The sequence below is a fragment of the Arachis hypogaea genome, chromosome 10, assembly GCF_003086295.3.
Source record: "Arachis hypogaea cultivar Tifrunner chromosome 10, arahy.Tifrunner.gnm2.J5K5, whole genome shotgun sequence".
Classification (NCBI taxonomy): Eukaryota; Viridiplantae; Streptophyta; class Magnoliopsida; order Fabales; family Fabaceae; genus Arachis; species Arachis hypogaea.
In genome coordinates, this window is record NC_092045.1 from 17958478 (window position 1) to 17975621 (window position 17144).

The 17144-nt window shown below is 36.4% G+C and overlaps 1 protein-coding gene and 1 pseudogene across 4 annotated transcripts; one reads left to right on the forward strand and one right to left on the reverse strand.

The window, feature by feature from the left end:
• Positions 1–5497: 5497 nt before the first annotated feature.
• Positions 5498–8147, reverse strand: LOC112717383 (secoisolariciresinol dehydrogenase-like; annotated as a pseudogene).
• LOC112715303 (uncharacterized) lies at positions 6542–11698 on the forward strand. 4 transcript variants are annotated; one of them, XM_025767055.3, is made up of 4 exons: positions 6542–7070; positions 7589–7846; positions 7945–8033; positions 8602–11698. In XM_025767055.3, exon 4 carries the CDS (start codon positions 8819–8821, stop codon positions 11396–11398), a length of 2580 nt encoding a protein of 859 aa, XP_025622840.1. In that variant the 5' UTR covers positions 6542–7070; positions 7589–7846; positions 7945–8033; positions 8602–8818; the 3' UTR covers positions 11399–11698. The 4 variants fall into 4 exon arrangements, with proteins under 4 accessions (XP_025622840.1, XP_025622841.1, XP_025622842.1 ...); XM_025767056.3 differs by having other exon boundaries at positions 8624–11698; XM_025767057.3 differs by having other exon boundaries at positions 6798–7070; positions 7595–7846.
• Positions 11699–17144: the final 5446 nt, after the last annotated feature.

Here is a 17144-nt window from a genome sequence, read left to right on the forward strand (position 1 = left end):
CATGAGTTATGATTGAAGATCGTAACCTTAGGTTATGATCTAAGAGTATATAATGCTACCCATGAAGCCATGGTGACTAGGCTAGGATGCCCGAAAGTTTCCTTTAGGTTCAAGCAGTGTGATTTTGTTCATAATTTAGTCTGCTTACCGATGATCGGTCTTGATCTTATCTTGGGATTGGACTGGTTATCTGAGAACCATGTCCTGCTTGATTGTTCTACAAAGTCGGTGTACTTTATGCCGGAAGATACAGAAGGGCCGGTCGTGGTGAATAATTATTATTTGAATTCGATGATGGTAAACTGTTCCGGAACAGAATGTCTAGGTATCCTGTTGTTAACCGTGGGCATTTCGGGTGATGATCAAAGGTTGGAACAGATTTCGGTAGTGTGTGAGTTTCCGGAAGTGTTTCCCGATGATATTGATGAGTTTCCACCTAATCGAGAAGTTGAGTTTGCTATTGAATTGGTACCTGGGGCGGGACCAATCTCAAGTGCTCCTTATAGGATATCACCGTTAGAGATGGACGAACTAAAGTCTCAGTTAGAGGATTTGTTGGGTAAGAATTTTATCCGACCAAGTGTCTCTCCGTGGGGTGCTCCAGTGTTACTGGTAAAGAAGAAAGATGGGAGTGTGCGGCTCTGTGTGGATTACAGGCAGCTGAATAAGGTTACAATAAAGAATAAGTACCCATTGCCGAGAATTGATGATCTCATGGATCAGTTACAAGGAGCTGGGGTTTTCTCCAAGATCGATTTGCGATCCGGCTATCACCAGATAAGGGTGAGGGGTGAGGATATCCCTAAGACCGCTTTTAGGACTCGTTATGGTCATTACGAGTACACTGTGATGTCTTTTGGATTGACGAACGCTCCTGCAGTGTTTATGGATTACATGAATAGAGTTTTCCGTCCGTTTCTGGATAAATTCGTTGTTGTCTTCATTGACGACATACTAATTTATTCCAAGACTGAAGAAGAGCATACGAAACACTTGAGGATCGTGTTGCAGATTCTAAAGGAGAAGAAACTCTATGCAAAACTATCTAAGTGTGAGTTTTGGAAGAATGAGGTGAAGTTTTTGGGTCACGTGGTGAGTAAGAAGGGAATAGCCGTAGATCCAACTAAGGTGGAGGCTGTGATGGATTGGTAGCAACCAACTACCGTAACGGAGATAAGGAGTTTTCTAGGCTTAGCTGGCTTTTACCGAAGGTTTATCAAGGGCTTTTCACAGATAGCTTTGCCAATGACAAAGTTAACCCGCAAAGACACTCCGTTTGTTTGTACTCCTGAATGCGAGGAGAGCTTTCAGACATTGAAGAAAAAGTTGACCACTGCACCTGTGTTAGTGTTACCTGAGCCGAACGAGCCTTTTGAGGTGTACTGTGATGCCTCATTAAAGGGTCTGGGGTGCGTGCTGATGCAGCACCATAATGTGGTGGCGTATGCCTCACGACAGTTGAGACCTCACGAAGTTAGTTACCCTACGCACGATTTAGAACTCGCTGCGGTTGTGTTTGCCTTGAAGGTGTGGAGGCATTACCTCTATGGGGTTAAGTCCCAAGTTTTCTCTGATCACAAGAGCTTGAAGTACCTATTTGATCAGAAAGAGCTTAATATGAGGCAGAGGAGGTGGATGGAATTGTTGAAGGACTACGACTTTGAGCTGAATTACCATCCGGGAAAGGCGAATGTAGTGGCGAATGCGTTAAGTCGGAAGTCGTTATATGCGGCTTGGATGATGCTTCAAGAGGAGAAGTTGCTCAAGGGATTCGAGAGTCAAAAAATTGGTACTCGAAAAGTACCCGGAACCTTATGTTTGAGCCGATTAGAAATCTCAAAGTGACTTTAAGTCCGAACTCCTAAAGGCTCATCAAAATGATAAAGCGTTATGGAAGGTGTTACCGGCCATTGAGTAAGGAAAACAGTGGAGAGTGTCGGAAGAAAAAGATGGGTTATGGAGGTTCAAAGGTAGGATCATTGTGTCAGATGTTGGCACTTTGAGGCAAGATATTTTAAAGGAGGCACACAAAAGCGGATTCTCCATTCACCCGGGAAGTACTAAGATGTACCATGATTTAAAGGCGATGCTCTGGTGGCCGGGTATGAAGAATGATGTGGCGGAATATGTTTCGAAGTGCTTAACTTGCCAAAAGGTAAAGATTGAACATCAAAGACCTTCCGGGATGTTGCAACCTTTAGAAATTCCGGCATACTTGACACAAAATCCATTGCGATGCTTTTCCACTTCTATTATGGAATTTCTAAATTTTGAAGGGTTTCGGATGGTTTCTGGTGTTCAATCTTGAGTTTCTGATAAGTTAGGCACTTAGAAACGTGTGATGCTACATCGACCTTCATTCCTGGCCTCCAAAACATCGCCTTCAAATCATGGTACATCTTGGTACTTCCTGGGTGGATAGAGAATTCGCTCCTATGCGCCTCCTTGAAGATACCTTGCCTCAAATTCCCGACATTCGACACGTAGATCCTACCTTTGTACCTCCATATTCCGTCTCCATCCCACGAAACTCCCCATCACTTTCCTTGCTTAATTACCGGTAACACCTTCTGTAACTCTTGATTGTCTTGTTGAGCTTTTAAAATTTTGGCCTTAAAGTCACTAGAGATCTGCAGTTGGTTTAGGCATACCCTCCCATCAAACTCTCCGACACGCAGTCTCAAATCCCCAAGCTTGCTCACCAACTCCTCTTCCTTAATCATCATCTAAGCGATCGTTAACGACTTTTGGCTCAAGGCGTCCGCCACAACATTAGCTTTTTCTGGGTGGTAATTTAATTCAAAATCATAATCCAATAAAAGTTCCATCCACCTCCTCTAACATATATTCAGGTCTTTCAGATCGAAAAGGTACTTTAAACTTTTGTGGTCTAAGAAGACTTGAAACTTGATGCCATATAGATAATGTCTCCAGACTTTCAGAGCAAACACAACCATAGCCAGTTCAAGATTATGAGTCGTATAATTCATTTCGTGCAATCTCAACTACCGTGAAGCGTATGTCATGACATTATGGTATTGCATCAGCACACACCCCAGTCTTTAACTAAACATTTCACCCAAAAACAAAAATTATATGGATATTAAGGTAAATGAAGAAGGTTGTAGTTTCTCTTCGATCCCTCACTTCCCTTCATTCTTTTATTTTAGCTTCTGAATTCAAACTTCTCATTTCCCAGCCTAATAATATAGGTAATAAACAAGAAACTCATCAAATAAAAAAGGTAGAAAATTTTATCTTAACAGAATGATGAGCCAGGGTGAAGGGTAGCAGAGAGAAGGGAAGCAGAAAGAGTCCAAAATCTTTGAACCAAGCAATAAAAAGAAGAACAAATAACAAATTAGATTTGACATCGAGATGAGAAACAAGCAACAAGAACAGGAAATTAAATTACTTTGAACAGTTGAAGTCACCGAAGGAAACTAGCAGCGACAGCAGAGACCGCCAGCAAGATTTCTTCTTCTCAATGCGAGATGGAATTGATAGTGAAGAATTTTTCCCTCACGACAGGGGGAGCAGTCCAATCATTATTCCGGCACAGGGGACGCGGAGAGTCGAGGGGACGAGAAACCAGCTGATTCAGCGAGGATGAGTGGTAAGGGGAAGCACGAGGGGAATGAGACTGAAACTGAAAGGAGGGTTGTTAAGGTTGAAACTTATGTAAATGGTCATGGACATATAAATGAGAATCATTGAGGGGAAGAAGATTGGGTTGTTGTGGTTGCTGCGTGATGGACTCGTGGTGATGGGAGTGACCGGTAAAGCACGAAAAAGAAAGGAGACTAAACCGTGAGGAAGATTGGGCGAGTGAGTGAAGGCAGTGGACCCTGGACAACACCTTCTACACTTGTTGGGGAAGGGACAGTCTCACACGGATGCTGTGACAGTGCATGACCTAATGCATACAACATATTCTTTTAATTTTTCATTCGGCCGGGCAATCCAATACTTGGACCAAATCCGATTGGATAGTTAACTCGGATCCATTTTTAAATATCGGATCTGACTTCAGTCCAATAAAACCAAGCTAAATTTGGCTCAATATCATTGGGCTTGAGTCAGGCGGATCGAACCAAATTATCTACATTCAAGATTGCATGAGACTAAGACAGAGACCGAAAAATTGAGACTTGATTAACTTTTTGGATTATGCTTGGAATAAAGTATACAGAATTTTATTAAAATTTTAATTTTCATTCACAAAAATTTCAATTTCTTATATTTTCACTTTTTAAAAATATTGAATAGATTAAAATTTTAATTTGAGTCTCTAGCTATCAAATACAATATTAAATTCTAATTTTTTAATTCTAATTCTAGTTTTAAAATAAATACCACCTAATTGAATATATGCTTAGAGATACTTTGACAATTTTATAGCAAATAAGTATTTTTTTCGATCCCCAATTATCCTTTTAAAAATAACTAAAAACAATAATGAATGTAAATTATTTGAGTTGGATTAATTTTTACAAATAAAAATTATAAAAAATAAAATATTAAACGAACTATTTATTTACTGTATAGATTAGTCTATTTAACCCTTCTTTTTTAAACTAATTGCACTGAAGCTATTTAATATCTTGTTTTTATGAGCTTTATCTGTTTAAAGAATAAATAAATTGATCTGATGAGTTTTATCCATTTTAACAGTAGTTTGTAGCTTAAATTTTTATAATAATTTTTAAGATTTATGATTTTTACTATTTTAGTCACTCAAATTAAAATTTATTATATTGATCTTCGAGACCTAGTTTCAGGTATCATATTAGTTCTTAAACCTTTTTTGGTTTTGAATCAACAAACAGAATATTCAGTTAGCTCTGATTTATCACGTTAGACATATAATTGAATGATGTTGTTTCATTTTGGCACTTAAACAATGCAAAAACGAAATCATTTTGGAGAATAAAAAAAGATAACACGGTTTACACATCATAAAAATTCTTCTTCATCTTTTCTTTTTTGCTTTGTTTAAGCGCTAAAACGAAACGACGTCGTTTAGACTTGTGTTCAGCGAGACAAATCAGAACTAGTTCAATACTTTAATTTGTTCTCTAACTTAGTACTTTAATTTGATGAACTAAAATAATAAAAACTATAAATCTAAAAGACCACTTTAAGAATTTAGTCTTCGTTTGTAAAAAAATATTTTCTAAGGAAAATAAATATTTTTTTGGTAAATAAATATTAATAACATGAATTTTTTATTGTTTAAAATTATTTTTTTATATTTAAAAAAGTCAAAAACCCCCCTCTCTCTCTCTCTCTTCAAGTTTGTTGATATGTCACTTATGATTTATGAAGGTTACGGAGAAGGGGGAGAAAAAATAAAACCTCTTAGTACCCAAGAAATTTTCTCTTTATTTTATTATACGGAAAACAGTACAATAATATTACACATCATTGAGAGCAAGACTAATAAATTAGTAAACAAAATAGGACATATATAAAAGTTTAATGGGTTAAAACTTAATTAAGATTGTGAAAACAAACCGAACATTAGATTAATAGTAGTAAAACCACCATCAATAGCTAGATTATGACCACTGATGTACTTGGACTCATCACTATAGCCAAATAGAGTGCAGTTTGTGCTACATCTTCTTCTATCAAATGAACACCTTTAAGATTCGAATAAACATTTGAACACCCTTCATAATCAATTTTGAAGAACCCTCTGATTCCAACATTGTTAGCAACGGAGTAAGGTGACAAACAATTCACTATTATGCCAAAATTTCAAAGCTCAGCAGCTGCATTCTTTGTGAGTCCAATTAAGCCATGTTTGAAACTTGTATACGCATGAGTTGCAACCCCTCTAACTCTTGAACTTACACTCCTTATATTTACAATACTACCCTTTTTGGTTGGGATCATCACTATAGCTGCATGCTTGATTTCCAAGAAAAGCCCCGTAATGTTGACACTAAAAATGCGCTGGAAATCTGCCACATCATTGTCAAGAATGCTAGGGTTAGCATCATCTATTGCTGCTGCGTTGTTCACAATTATGTCTTGATTTTGATACTTTAATTATTGCTATGTTAACTGCATTTTCAACGTCATCTTCTTTTGCTACATCACAATGTACATAGGTTGTGAATATAACTCCTATGTCATCTTGGAAAGTGAATCCTTGTTGGTCTCGAATGTTGGCACTCACCGATGCCCCTAGCCCTACCAGTAATCAAAGCCACATTTTCTTCAAGTTTGCATAAATTGTAAACTGAATGGATTGCTGGTCATTTGAACTCGTGACTCTTATTTAAACGGATGACTAAGCTAACAAAGTTAGTTCATTTTACTCTTCTATTTTTTTAAGTAATTTTACATTTTCAGAAACCAATGCAACCAAAGATCTAGCCCAATCCAACTAACACACGTACTTAACCTTGACAAAAAGCAATAAGAATTATACTTTTCTCACACCACTCTTGTAAACTGATTATTATAGTTTTGATGCATCATGTGTGCATATATAGAGATTTGATTCAAGATACGAGGAAAACGAAATTTTAGGTTCTAGTGTTAAAGGTGGTTTAAGTGCACACCATGACACAATACTGGCTCATGAATTCTAACCGTGCTGGATTCCGGCTTCAAAGATTTGTAATTGATATATTTTTTTCTGTTAGATTAGATGTAATTTATATATTGTGTAGTACATTGTTGGACTCATCCATGGATTTTGGGCCGATTTGTTCATTTCCAAAAATGGCTTGACAAAAACGAAAAAGGCCCTTATTGAATAACCCAACCAAAGATCTAGCCCTAAACAATAAACATACCTACCGAGTTACTCTCAGCCCTCTCTGAGTCTCAATCCCTCCTTCGTGCCCCCTGCTCAGCCACCATCAGTCCATCACCAGCCTCAATCGATCTTCTTCTCCGTGCGGGCGCTGCACTGGTCGACTTCTTCTTCTCGCGCTGCTCTCCTCTCCTCTCCGTGCTGCTCGCGACTCAGTCCGAAGCTCAGTCACCCCGCCGCCAGCCCCTCCGCCACCTCAGCTCAGCTGCCCCTTCCCCTGTTCTCAAGCTCATCTCAGGTAAACTGTTATTTTCAGTTTTTTATTTTATTTTAATTTAGGTCTGATTATAATTAAGCTCAGTCACGCCACCATCACAGATAATTTTTTAAATTAAGGTCTGATTATAAAATTTAATTTGTTCTAATTTTTAAGCTAATGCTTGATTCGTTCTGATTCTTAATCTTTTCTAATTTTTAAAATTTGTCCTGATTATACGATAATGCTTCATTGTTCTGATCATATGGTTGATTTGTTCTGATTATATTGATCTAATTTATTAGCAATACCATGATTGATTTCTCTGTTGCTGAATTATATGGTTGATTTGTTCTGGTTATAAGTTGATGTTTTGTGTTTAGGATGTATAAGACTTTAGACCATGTTATAATATTTTGTGTTATTTGTATGTTACTTAAATATTTGTGTTATTAGCATTGCCTGGTGATTATGCTTTAGTTCTAGAATTTGATTGCTGCTTGCTATATGTTTTCTAAGTCAATTTTATCTCTTTTCAACCTTAACAATCCTCCTTTCAGTTTCAGTCTCATTCCCCTCACGCCTCCCCTCAACACTCATCCTCGACGGCCGCTTCCAGCTGCTCACCATCCTCGCCAGCTAGTTTCTCGTCCCCTCGACTCTTACCGTCCTCTGTGCCGGAATTACGATTGGACTGCTCCCTCTGGCATTAGGGGAAAATTTTTCAGTATCAGTTCCATTTCGCATTGAGAAGAAGAAATCTCACCTGCAATCTCTGCAGTTGCTGCTAGTTTCCTTCGGTGACTTCAACTGTTCAAGTAATTTAATTTCCTGTTCTTGTTGCTTTTTTCTCATCTCTATGTCAAATCTGATTTGTTATTTGTTCTTGATGCTGCTGTTAATTTTCTGCCTCCAGAGATATTCTTCTTCTTCTTCAGGGATTTTGGACTATTTCTGCTTCCCTTCTGTCTGTGCCCCTTCAACCTGGCTCAATATTCTGTTAAGGTAAAGTTTTCTACCTTTTTATTTGAAGTTTAAATTGAGAGGAGGCTAGAAGAGAAGAATGAAGGGAAGTGATGGACCAAAAGAAACTAGAACCTTGTTAACCTTAGTATCCATATAATTTTGGTTTTTGTGTCAGTTTGAAATGTTTTGTTAAAGACTGGTTTATATATGTGATTGAACGTGATAGTTCTACTTAGCTCTGCATATAACTATAGCTTCTGCATATATTGAGAGAGAGAGAGAGGATAAAGGAGAAGAATGAAGGAAAGATAGGGAGCAAAAAGTGACAAGAACCTTGCTCTCCTCGAATGAAGCTACAACTTTGCCCGTTTGCCTCCTTTGAATAGCCTGAATTATGCCATCTTCCTATCCTGGAAAAAAAAAAAAAAAACTAGCCGAGCTAAACATATGAAATTAGACAAATTGCAAGAGAATAATGAGAGTTTCAACTCTCAACTCTACTTATATAAAGTAAATTTCTCTGCGAATTTTAACGTTATTCACTAATATTTTAAATATTTCAAACTTCTCTTGACTGTAACTCAGCTAATTTCTTATTAATGTGCAGCTTCACTTTTTCAAATTTGCAGCAGTGGAAAAAGTGTGAAAGTCCGATGTAATCACTGACTGCCTGCATGTGCTGCACCCTTTTTGTCTCAGCTTGACACCTCACCTTCATCTCCTTCTTGCTACATAACTTTATATTTTAGTAGATAGCAACTGCAGGCTGTCCATCAGTAACCAAATTGATCCAAAGCAGCTATGTTAGCATCTTTCCCCAATCAATGTTTTCTTCCCTCTCTAAAACCATTCTCCATAGACATTGTCTTCTTCTGTTTCCACTTCCTCGCCACAGATCCATTCACCACACTTCCCAACTTCAATGGAAGCTTCGAGAAGAATACAATCTCCCCTACCCAGAGCTCCTTGACCGCATTTCCCACCTCCTCCTCCTTGGCCGCCCCCACGCCCTCTCCCGCCTCTCATTCCAATTCTCTGACCACCTCACTGATGCCCTCCTCCGCCGCCTACGCCTCCACCCCTCTGCCTGCCTCGAATTCTTCCAAATCGCCGCCAACCAACAGACGTATGGCCCTCACTTCAAGTCCTACTGTCTCATTGCCCATATTCTTGCCCGAGCCAGAATGTACCCCGAAACGCGGTCATTTCTGCACAAGCTTGTATCTCTATATTGCAAGAACAATTACTGGACGTTCGCAGTTTGGGATGAGATAGTTGCCGTTTACCGGGAATTTAGGTTTTCGCCTGTGGTTTTTGACATGATTCTTAAGGTTTTTACGGAGAAAGGGATGACTAAGGCTGCACTCCATGTGTTTGATGAAATGGGAAGGTTGGGTAGGACCCCAAGTTTGAGGTCCTGCAATTTCTTGCTGGCCAAGTTGGTTAGTTCCAATGAAGGAAGCATTGCTTTGATGGTTTTCGAGCAGATTGAGAGGATGGGGATTGTGCCGGACGTGTACATGTGTAGTATTGTTGTGAATGCGCATTGTTGCGAGGGAAAGCTTGATCGGGCTGTAGAGTTTCTGGAGAAGATGGAAAGGATGGGATTTGAGACTAATGTTGTGACCTACAATGCTTTGGTTAATGGGTATGTTAATGTGGGGGATGTAGAAGGTGCTGAAAGGGTGATTGGTTTGATGTTGGAAAAAGGGATTTTGAGGAATGTGGTTTCTTGTACATTGTTGATGAAAGCTTATTGTAAGAAATTTAGGGTGGAAGAAGCAGAAAGGGTGCTTCGTGATGTGGAGGAGGATGAGATGCTGGTTGTGGACGAACGTGTTTACGGTGTTCTTGTGGATGGGTATTGTCAGGTGGGAAAAATGGATGATGCTGTTAGGATTCGAGATGAGATGTTGAGGGCTGGATTGAAAATGAATATTTTTGTCTGTAATTCTTTGATTAATGGGTATTGTAAGCACAGTCAGGTTTGCAAAGCTGAGGAAGTGTTTAGGAATATGTCATGTTGGAATTTGAGGCCAGATTCTTATAGCTATAATACATTGTTAGATGGATACTGCAGAGAAGGGGAAATAAGTAAAGCATTTATGCTCTGTGAAGAGATGTTGCGTGAAGGTATTAGTGCATCGGTTGTGACCTACAATACTGTTCTGAAGGGATTGGTTCGTGTGGGTTTATATGACGATGCTTTGTGCCTTTGGAATTCAATGATACAAAGAGGTGTGGCTCCCAATGAGGTCAGCTACTGTACACTTCTTGATTGCTTTTTCAAAATGAGAGACTTGGAGAGGTCTATGAGGCTGTGGAAAGAAATTTTAGGCAGGGGATTCACTAAAAGCACAGTTGCGTTCAATACGATGATTAATGGATTATGTAAGATGGGGGAAATGGTTGAAGCAGTGGCTATTTTCATTAGGATGGAGGAACTTGGATGTTTACCAGATGAAATAACATATAGGACCCTGAGTGATGGCTATTGTAAAAGTGGTAATATTCTTGAAGCATTTAGAATTAAAGCTGTAATGGAAAGACAAGCAATTTCTCCATCCATCGAAATGTACAATTCCCTTATTGATGGACTTTTTAAGTCTAAGAAGTCTAACGATGTCGCTAATCTCCTTGTTGAGATGCAAACAATTGGATTATCACCAAATGCTGTTACCTATGGAACCCTAATTTCTGGATGGTGTGACGAGGGGAAGCTAGATAAAGCTTTTAATTTATATTCTGAGATGATTGAAATGGGTTTCACACCTAATTTGGTGATCTGTAGCAAAATTGTTAGCAGCCTTTATAAGTTTGACAGAATCAACGAAGCAACTGTGATTCTGGACAAAATGGTGGATTTTGATCTTCTTACAATTCATAAGTGTTCTGATAAGTTTGTTGAAAATGACATCATAAGTCAAGAAGCTCGGAAAATTGTCGATTCCCTTGATAAAAGTGATATGTGTAATTCTCTTCCAAATAACATTATGTATAACATAGCTATTGCAGGGCTTTGTAAATCTGGGAAGGTTGAGGAAGCAAGAAGTTTTTTGTCAATATGGTCATCTAGAGGCTTTCTTCCTGATAATTTCACATACTGCACCTTAATTCATGCTTATTCCATGGCTGGCAATGTGGATGATGCTTTCAACTTAAGGGATGAGATGCTGGGAAGAGGGATTATTCCAAATATCACTACATACAATGCACTAATAAATGGTTTGTGCAAATTAGGAAATATGGGTCGAGCACATAGACTTTTTGCTAAACTTCATCGCAAGGGCTTAGTTCCTAATGCTGTTACCTATAATATACTAATCGGTGGTTACTGTAGAATTGGTGATCTTAATGAAGCCTCTAAATTGAGAGAGAAGATGGCAGAAGAAGGGATTTCTTGAATCCATACACTGCTGTGATCAGTGATCTTTTGGGGGACACTTCATTGCTTCTGGATCAAGCTCTTCTGGTAGATCTTAAGCAAATTCTTCCCTGATGCTTAAATTTTGATGAGTTATAAGCACCAGTCTTAATACTACACATCTACAACCATGTGCTGATGCATCAGTTTCAAACCAAGTCAAAATTCCTACTTGCAGATGATTTCAGGTTCATAATAGCCCTATGGGGTTGAATGTAGAGTTTCATTCTTTTTGTTAAGGAATGCTAGATGTGTTATATAATTTTGGTTTCTATTACAATGATCAGAGAATCTGTATGATGCTTTTTTCTGGATGTGTCATTGCTCATTGGCCTATAAAGTGCTCATAGCACATGCTAATGACTCTGATATGGATTGATCCGCTACTATATTCAAGGTAGGGGTGGCAATGGGTAGGGTAGGGTAGGGTTTGAACCCAACCCTAACCCTACCCGCGGGTTGAGAAATACCCAACCCTAACTCTACCCGCGCTCAACCCGCGGGTTGACAAAAATAAACATTATAATGACACAAATATCTCATAAATAATACAAGTATCCTTGGTTCAGTGGCTAGGAATCTTTTGCACATGCTTAAGGTCCTTGGTTCAACTCCCATATGTAACATTTTTAAACATATATAACACTTATTATGGGGGGTGGGTAGGGCGGATAGGGTTGAGGCTCAACCCACATCCTACCCACTCCATAGGCTAACCCGCTCCGTGCCCAACCCTACCCGCAGCGGATCGGGTTGGTAACCCTACCTGATCGGGTTGGGTATCCACGGATAGGGTCCATGTTGCCAGGCCTAATTCAAGGTGCCGTTGGAACTCAATTCAGAATCCGATAGGTGCCGTTGGAACTCAATTCAGAATCCGATGTTGAGCTTAGCAATTTCTGCACAAGAGTGAATTTTTCAAAGAGGGTTATTTGCAAGAAGACGTTTGGAACTCAATTCAGAATCCGATGTTGAGCTTAGCAATTTCTGCACAAGAGTGAATTTCTCAAAGAGGGTTATTTGCAAGAAGACGTGATACAAGCAGCAATTAAATACATTACTGTATCTGTAATGTAATTCTGTATGTTAACTTTTGCTCCTTAACAGCCATGATTCTGATTTTTCCTCGAAACTTTATTACATGTATAATTCCTACTGAATTCATATTTGGTGAATTATATATATATATACCCCAACACGATATTATGACAAACATTTATCAAATTTATTACATTAGTACAGACTAATCATTCATAGCTAGTTGGCTGCAATATAATTTCGTAAATAAATAATATTCTGTCTAAATATATATACCTGAAGTAAAATTATCCTTCAACTTTATTCTTAAGTGTTATCTTTATTAAAACTTTTAAGCTAAAAATATAGTTTTCAATCTATAATTTGCAGCTTGTTATGGAGTGGGAACCTTGGACAATTTATATCGATCAACTTGCTTCTAAGCAATGACCCAAACAAAAAATATTTAGATTCATCGTTTTTAGTAAACTAATAAACAACAATTATGAAACGTGACTATTCAAGAAATGGATAATCAGGGTAACCAAGAACAAACGACCATTTGCAACAAGATCTGAAGTTGTTTTCGCCTCTTTTGGTTTATGTTTTGTTCGAGTGAGTTTGTTTGACCAATCCAATACTTGTTAGCTGAAATTCACTGCTATAATATTAGTTCCTAGTTAAGTCGAAAGAAGAATCATGAATCATCTTTAGAAGTCAATATTGTGTCACCAAGGGACGCTTTGGGTAGCTATCATACTGAATCTTGTGGACAATTTTTTCTTTCCAACAACACCTATTACATTATTGCATTCATTTTTACAACAGAAAAAAAAGTGTATATAATTTCACTTATTTTGTAAAACCCGATTGCAAACAAATTTCTATATTGATTAACCATTAAACTCAAATTAACATTTAACAATCAAGAAGCCTTTCACAGTAACAAAGTCCTTAACCAAATTAAATAATTATATACTCCAAGATATAATCTAATAATAATTCACAATTATTTAATTTCAACCGGCTGATAACTTATGTGAATAGATTTTTCGTTGAATTTTGGTTAACTTAATTGGATTTAATTGGCAAAAACGCTTGGATATATAACTAGAATGAATATATATTATGGTCTTGATAATAATAATAATAATAATAATAATAATAATAATAATAATAATAATAATAATAATAATAATAATAAATTTAATAAACAAATTTATTATATTATTTATTTAATTTAATAATACATATAAAATGATAATAAAATATCTGACACATAATAAATTAGATTATAGTGGTATTATTTATTTTTAATTTAACAATGTTATATGCCCATTAAATATTGTCATTTTGGGTCAGTACTTATTCCGTTATTCGTAATAATTTATACTTATCGTTGCAAAAATTTATACACAAAAAATATATAATTTATATCTATATTTATCAAAATTTATACATATTAATCAATACAAATTATATTTATATTTATTAAAATTCACATACATAAATTAATAAAATTTATTTACTAAAAATAATTTAATATTTATACCGATCAAATATTAGCCAAAATTACTAAAATCCGGTGCCCTTAAGAGTTTCTGTTTTTAACCATTGCAAACAAAATATACAGTAGTTACATGTAATGAGCTAAATATTGAACCTTGCAGTCTTGCACAATATATAATTAGTATTATATACCTCTACTTCGTTCTAAGCAATGACCCAAACAAATATAGATTCATAATCGTTCTTAATTAAACTAATAAACAACAATTATGAAACGTGACTTTATTCAAGAAATGGATACTAAGTGTGATATAGTTAAGAAAAGAAAATTAAAAAAAAATACAAAATTTTAGTTCTAGGATTTACACTTATGATTGATAAATAAAACACTATATATATAAAATTCATGGAGAGATATATAAAAGAATTATTATAATTATTAAAAATATATGGTATAAAATATTATGATTATTGATCAATTTTACTATAATTAATTATTAAATACTAAGAAATATAATTGTTTGAAATGGATACCTTTTAGAAATAAAAAATAGAGAAGAGAGGCAAACATACTAGCATGAGAATGGGCTACATCAGGTTATCAGTATGCTTGGTACCAACAATATTACATAAAATGTTAATTATATATGATTGATAAGTATATTATAATAATTGATAAATAGTATAATATTAGAATGATTGATAATTAGTATGATTATTTATTAATTATTAATTTTAATATAATTATAAAAAAATATATTTTTTTAAAATAAGTTAAAAAATATATATATATTAATACCAGAATGTGTTATATCAGTATTTTTAGAGTTAGAATATAACTTATTTTAGAATAATATACTGATGATGATGAATATGTAAAAAGTTAAAAATAAAAATTGGATATTAGATACCGAAAGCGAAATTGCCATGGATGAAGATAAAAAATGCAAAAAATAAATACAAAAATTAGGTAAAAATGAACATATTCTTATTGTATCTAATTATCTGTTAACAATTATAACTTCTTATTGAAATAAATAGTTTAATTGAAAATATCAATAAATTCGTGCACATGAGATTAGAAGTGTTCAAATTCAAACCGATTTAAATTAAATCACTCATCCAATTCAATCCAAACCGAAAATCGATTAAAACCGCTAATTCGGATTTGATTGAATCTTATTTTTTGCCAACCGTTGGATCGGATCGGATTTCGGATCTACTTTTCACAACCAATCCAATCCAATGCAAACCGCACAATGTATTATAATATTATTATTTTATTATTATGTTTACAATTATACTTATAACATATTCAATTTATTATACATTTTTATATTTTTCATATATTATTTTTTTTGGTGTCTAAACATGGAAAGAAACAAAGTAAACACTATCCTATATCCGAGCGAATGATTTGCTGGAGATCAGCACAAGGTTCAGACCAAATAACATGATTAGAGTTACTCTTGGCACCATTTCTAGCCATCCAATCCGCAGCTCTATTTGTTTCTCGGGACACCCACTCAACATGAACAAGCCAAAGACAAGATAAAAGCTCATCAATCTTGTGAACCAAATATGTTACTTTAGATGAATACCCACCTGTAAGCTCATGCATGATGTGCATAATGTCAAGACAATCCTTTTCACATATAATATCCCTCATATCGCAATCCCAAACTAAAACCAGCCCCCTCCAAACAGCAAATAATTCACATCTGATGATAGACCAGGGGGAATGCTTCCAGAGCAACTCGAGATCTAATCTCCCTTAGAATCTCTAATAATACACCCAAATCCCGCTAAATTTGAATCCTGATACAAGCTTACATCACAATTAACTTTAAAATTGTTGCCTACCGATGGTTCCCAACACAGGCAATTTCGGAGAGACCTAAAGGCATTGTTTCGATTCCTGTAAACCTGTAAGTCCTTAGCGGTAATTCTGGCTAAGGCAACAACCTTGTGGTCTGTCTAAGGGATTTCAGTATTGAATATGTCATTGTACCTATATCTCCATACCCACCAAAGTCCTGCACCAAAAGACGCCTCATTGTTAGCCAAGGCCTTCCGAAACCACTCTTCAAGAGCAGTACCAGCTGTCGAGTCCAGGATACTAGGATCTAACATATGTCAAATTGCCTTTGATCGTTCACAGTCTCTAAGGCAATGCTCCATAGTCTTCTGCACCTTGTTACATCTTTTATACATATCTGAAGAAGCTAAATGCCGCTTGAATTGAAAGGTCTCAGTTGGTAGAGCATCATGTAAGCCACGCCACATAGTAAATTTGAACTTCTTCGGAATGTTTATATTCCACAACCAGTTCCAGTTACTATTGGCATTTTAATTTAATATTTTCTCTAATAACCATCTATAACCCTCCCTTACACTATACTTTTTTGTTGCTGCAGGCCACCACTCCCACTGTGGCTCTAACTCAGTCGAACTAGAATATCTCAGACCACAAATAAATTGCTTAATCTCATGCGGAATAGGTGTGGTAAGACTATCAACCTCCCAAGACACCCCTTTCCATAAGTCAGCCACTATGAAATTTGATTCAGAAACATGTACATAAGGAACAAGGTTGCAAAGCTTACCAAAAGGAGTCCACTCATCATACCAAACTGATTTGTGGACATCCCCAATATTCCAATAAAGCCCTTCCTTGAAATGCTCATAGGCACTAACAATGTTCTTCCAGGTAGCCGATGAAGAATTTCTACTATTTTCGTTCATACCAGATTGATTCCTAAGATATTTATGCTTCAGAACCTCCACCCACAACTTCTCACTATTATTTAGACAATCCTATACCAACTTTCTCAGAAGTGCCATGTTAGCACAGGTAGTATCCCTAATACCCAATCTTCCTGCTCTTTTAGGAGTTATGGCGACCTCCCACCTGACCAGAGGCAACCCTTTGCCGGTCGCTTGGCCTTTCCACAAGAACTGTCTCATCAAGGAATCACTTTTATTACATGCATACTTCGGGAGAAGAGAAATTTGCATTTCATAAACCGGGATAGAGGCCATAACCGATTTAACAAGACAAAGCCTCCCTGCCTTATTCAGCAAGCATCCTTTCCAACTGGAGAGCTTTCTCGAAATTTTTTTAATAACCTCTTGAGCTGTCTTCCTGGAAGCTCTGGCATGACCGATGTTAATTCCCAGGTATTTATCCAAATTATTGT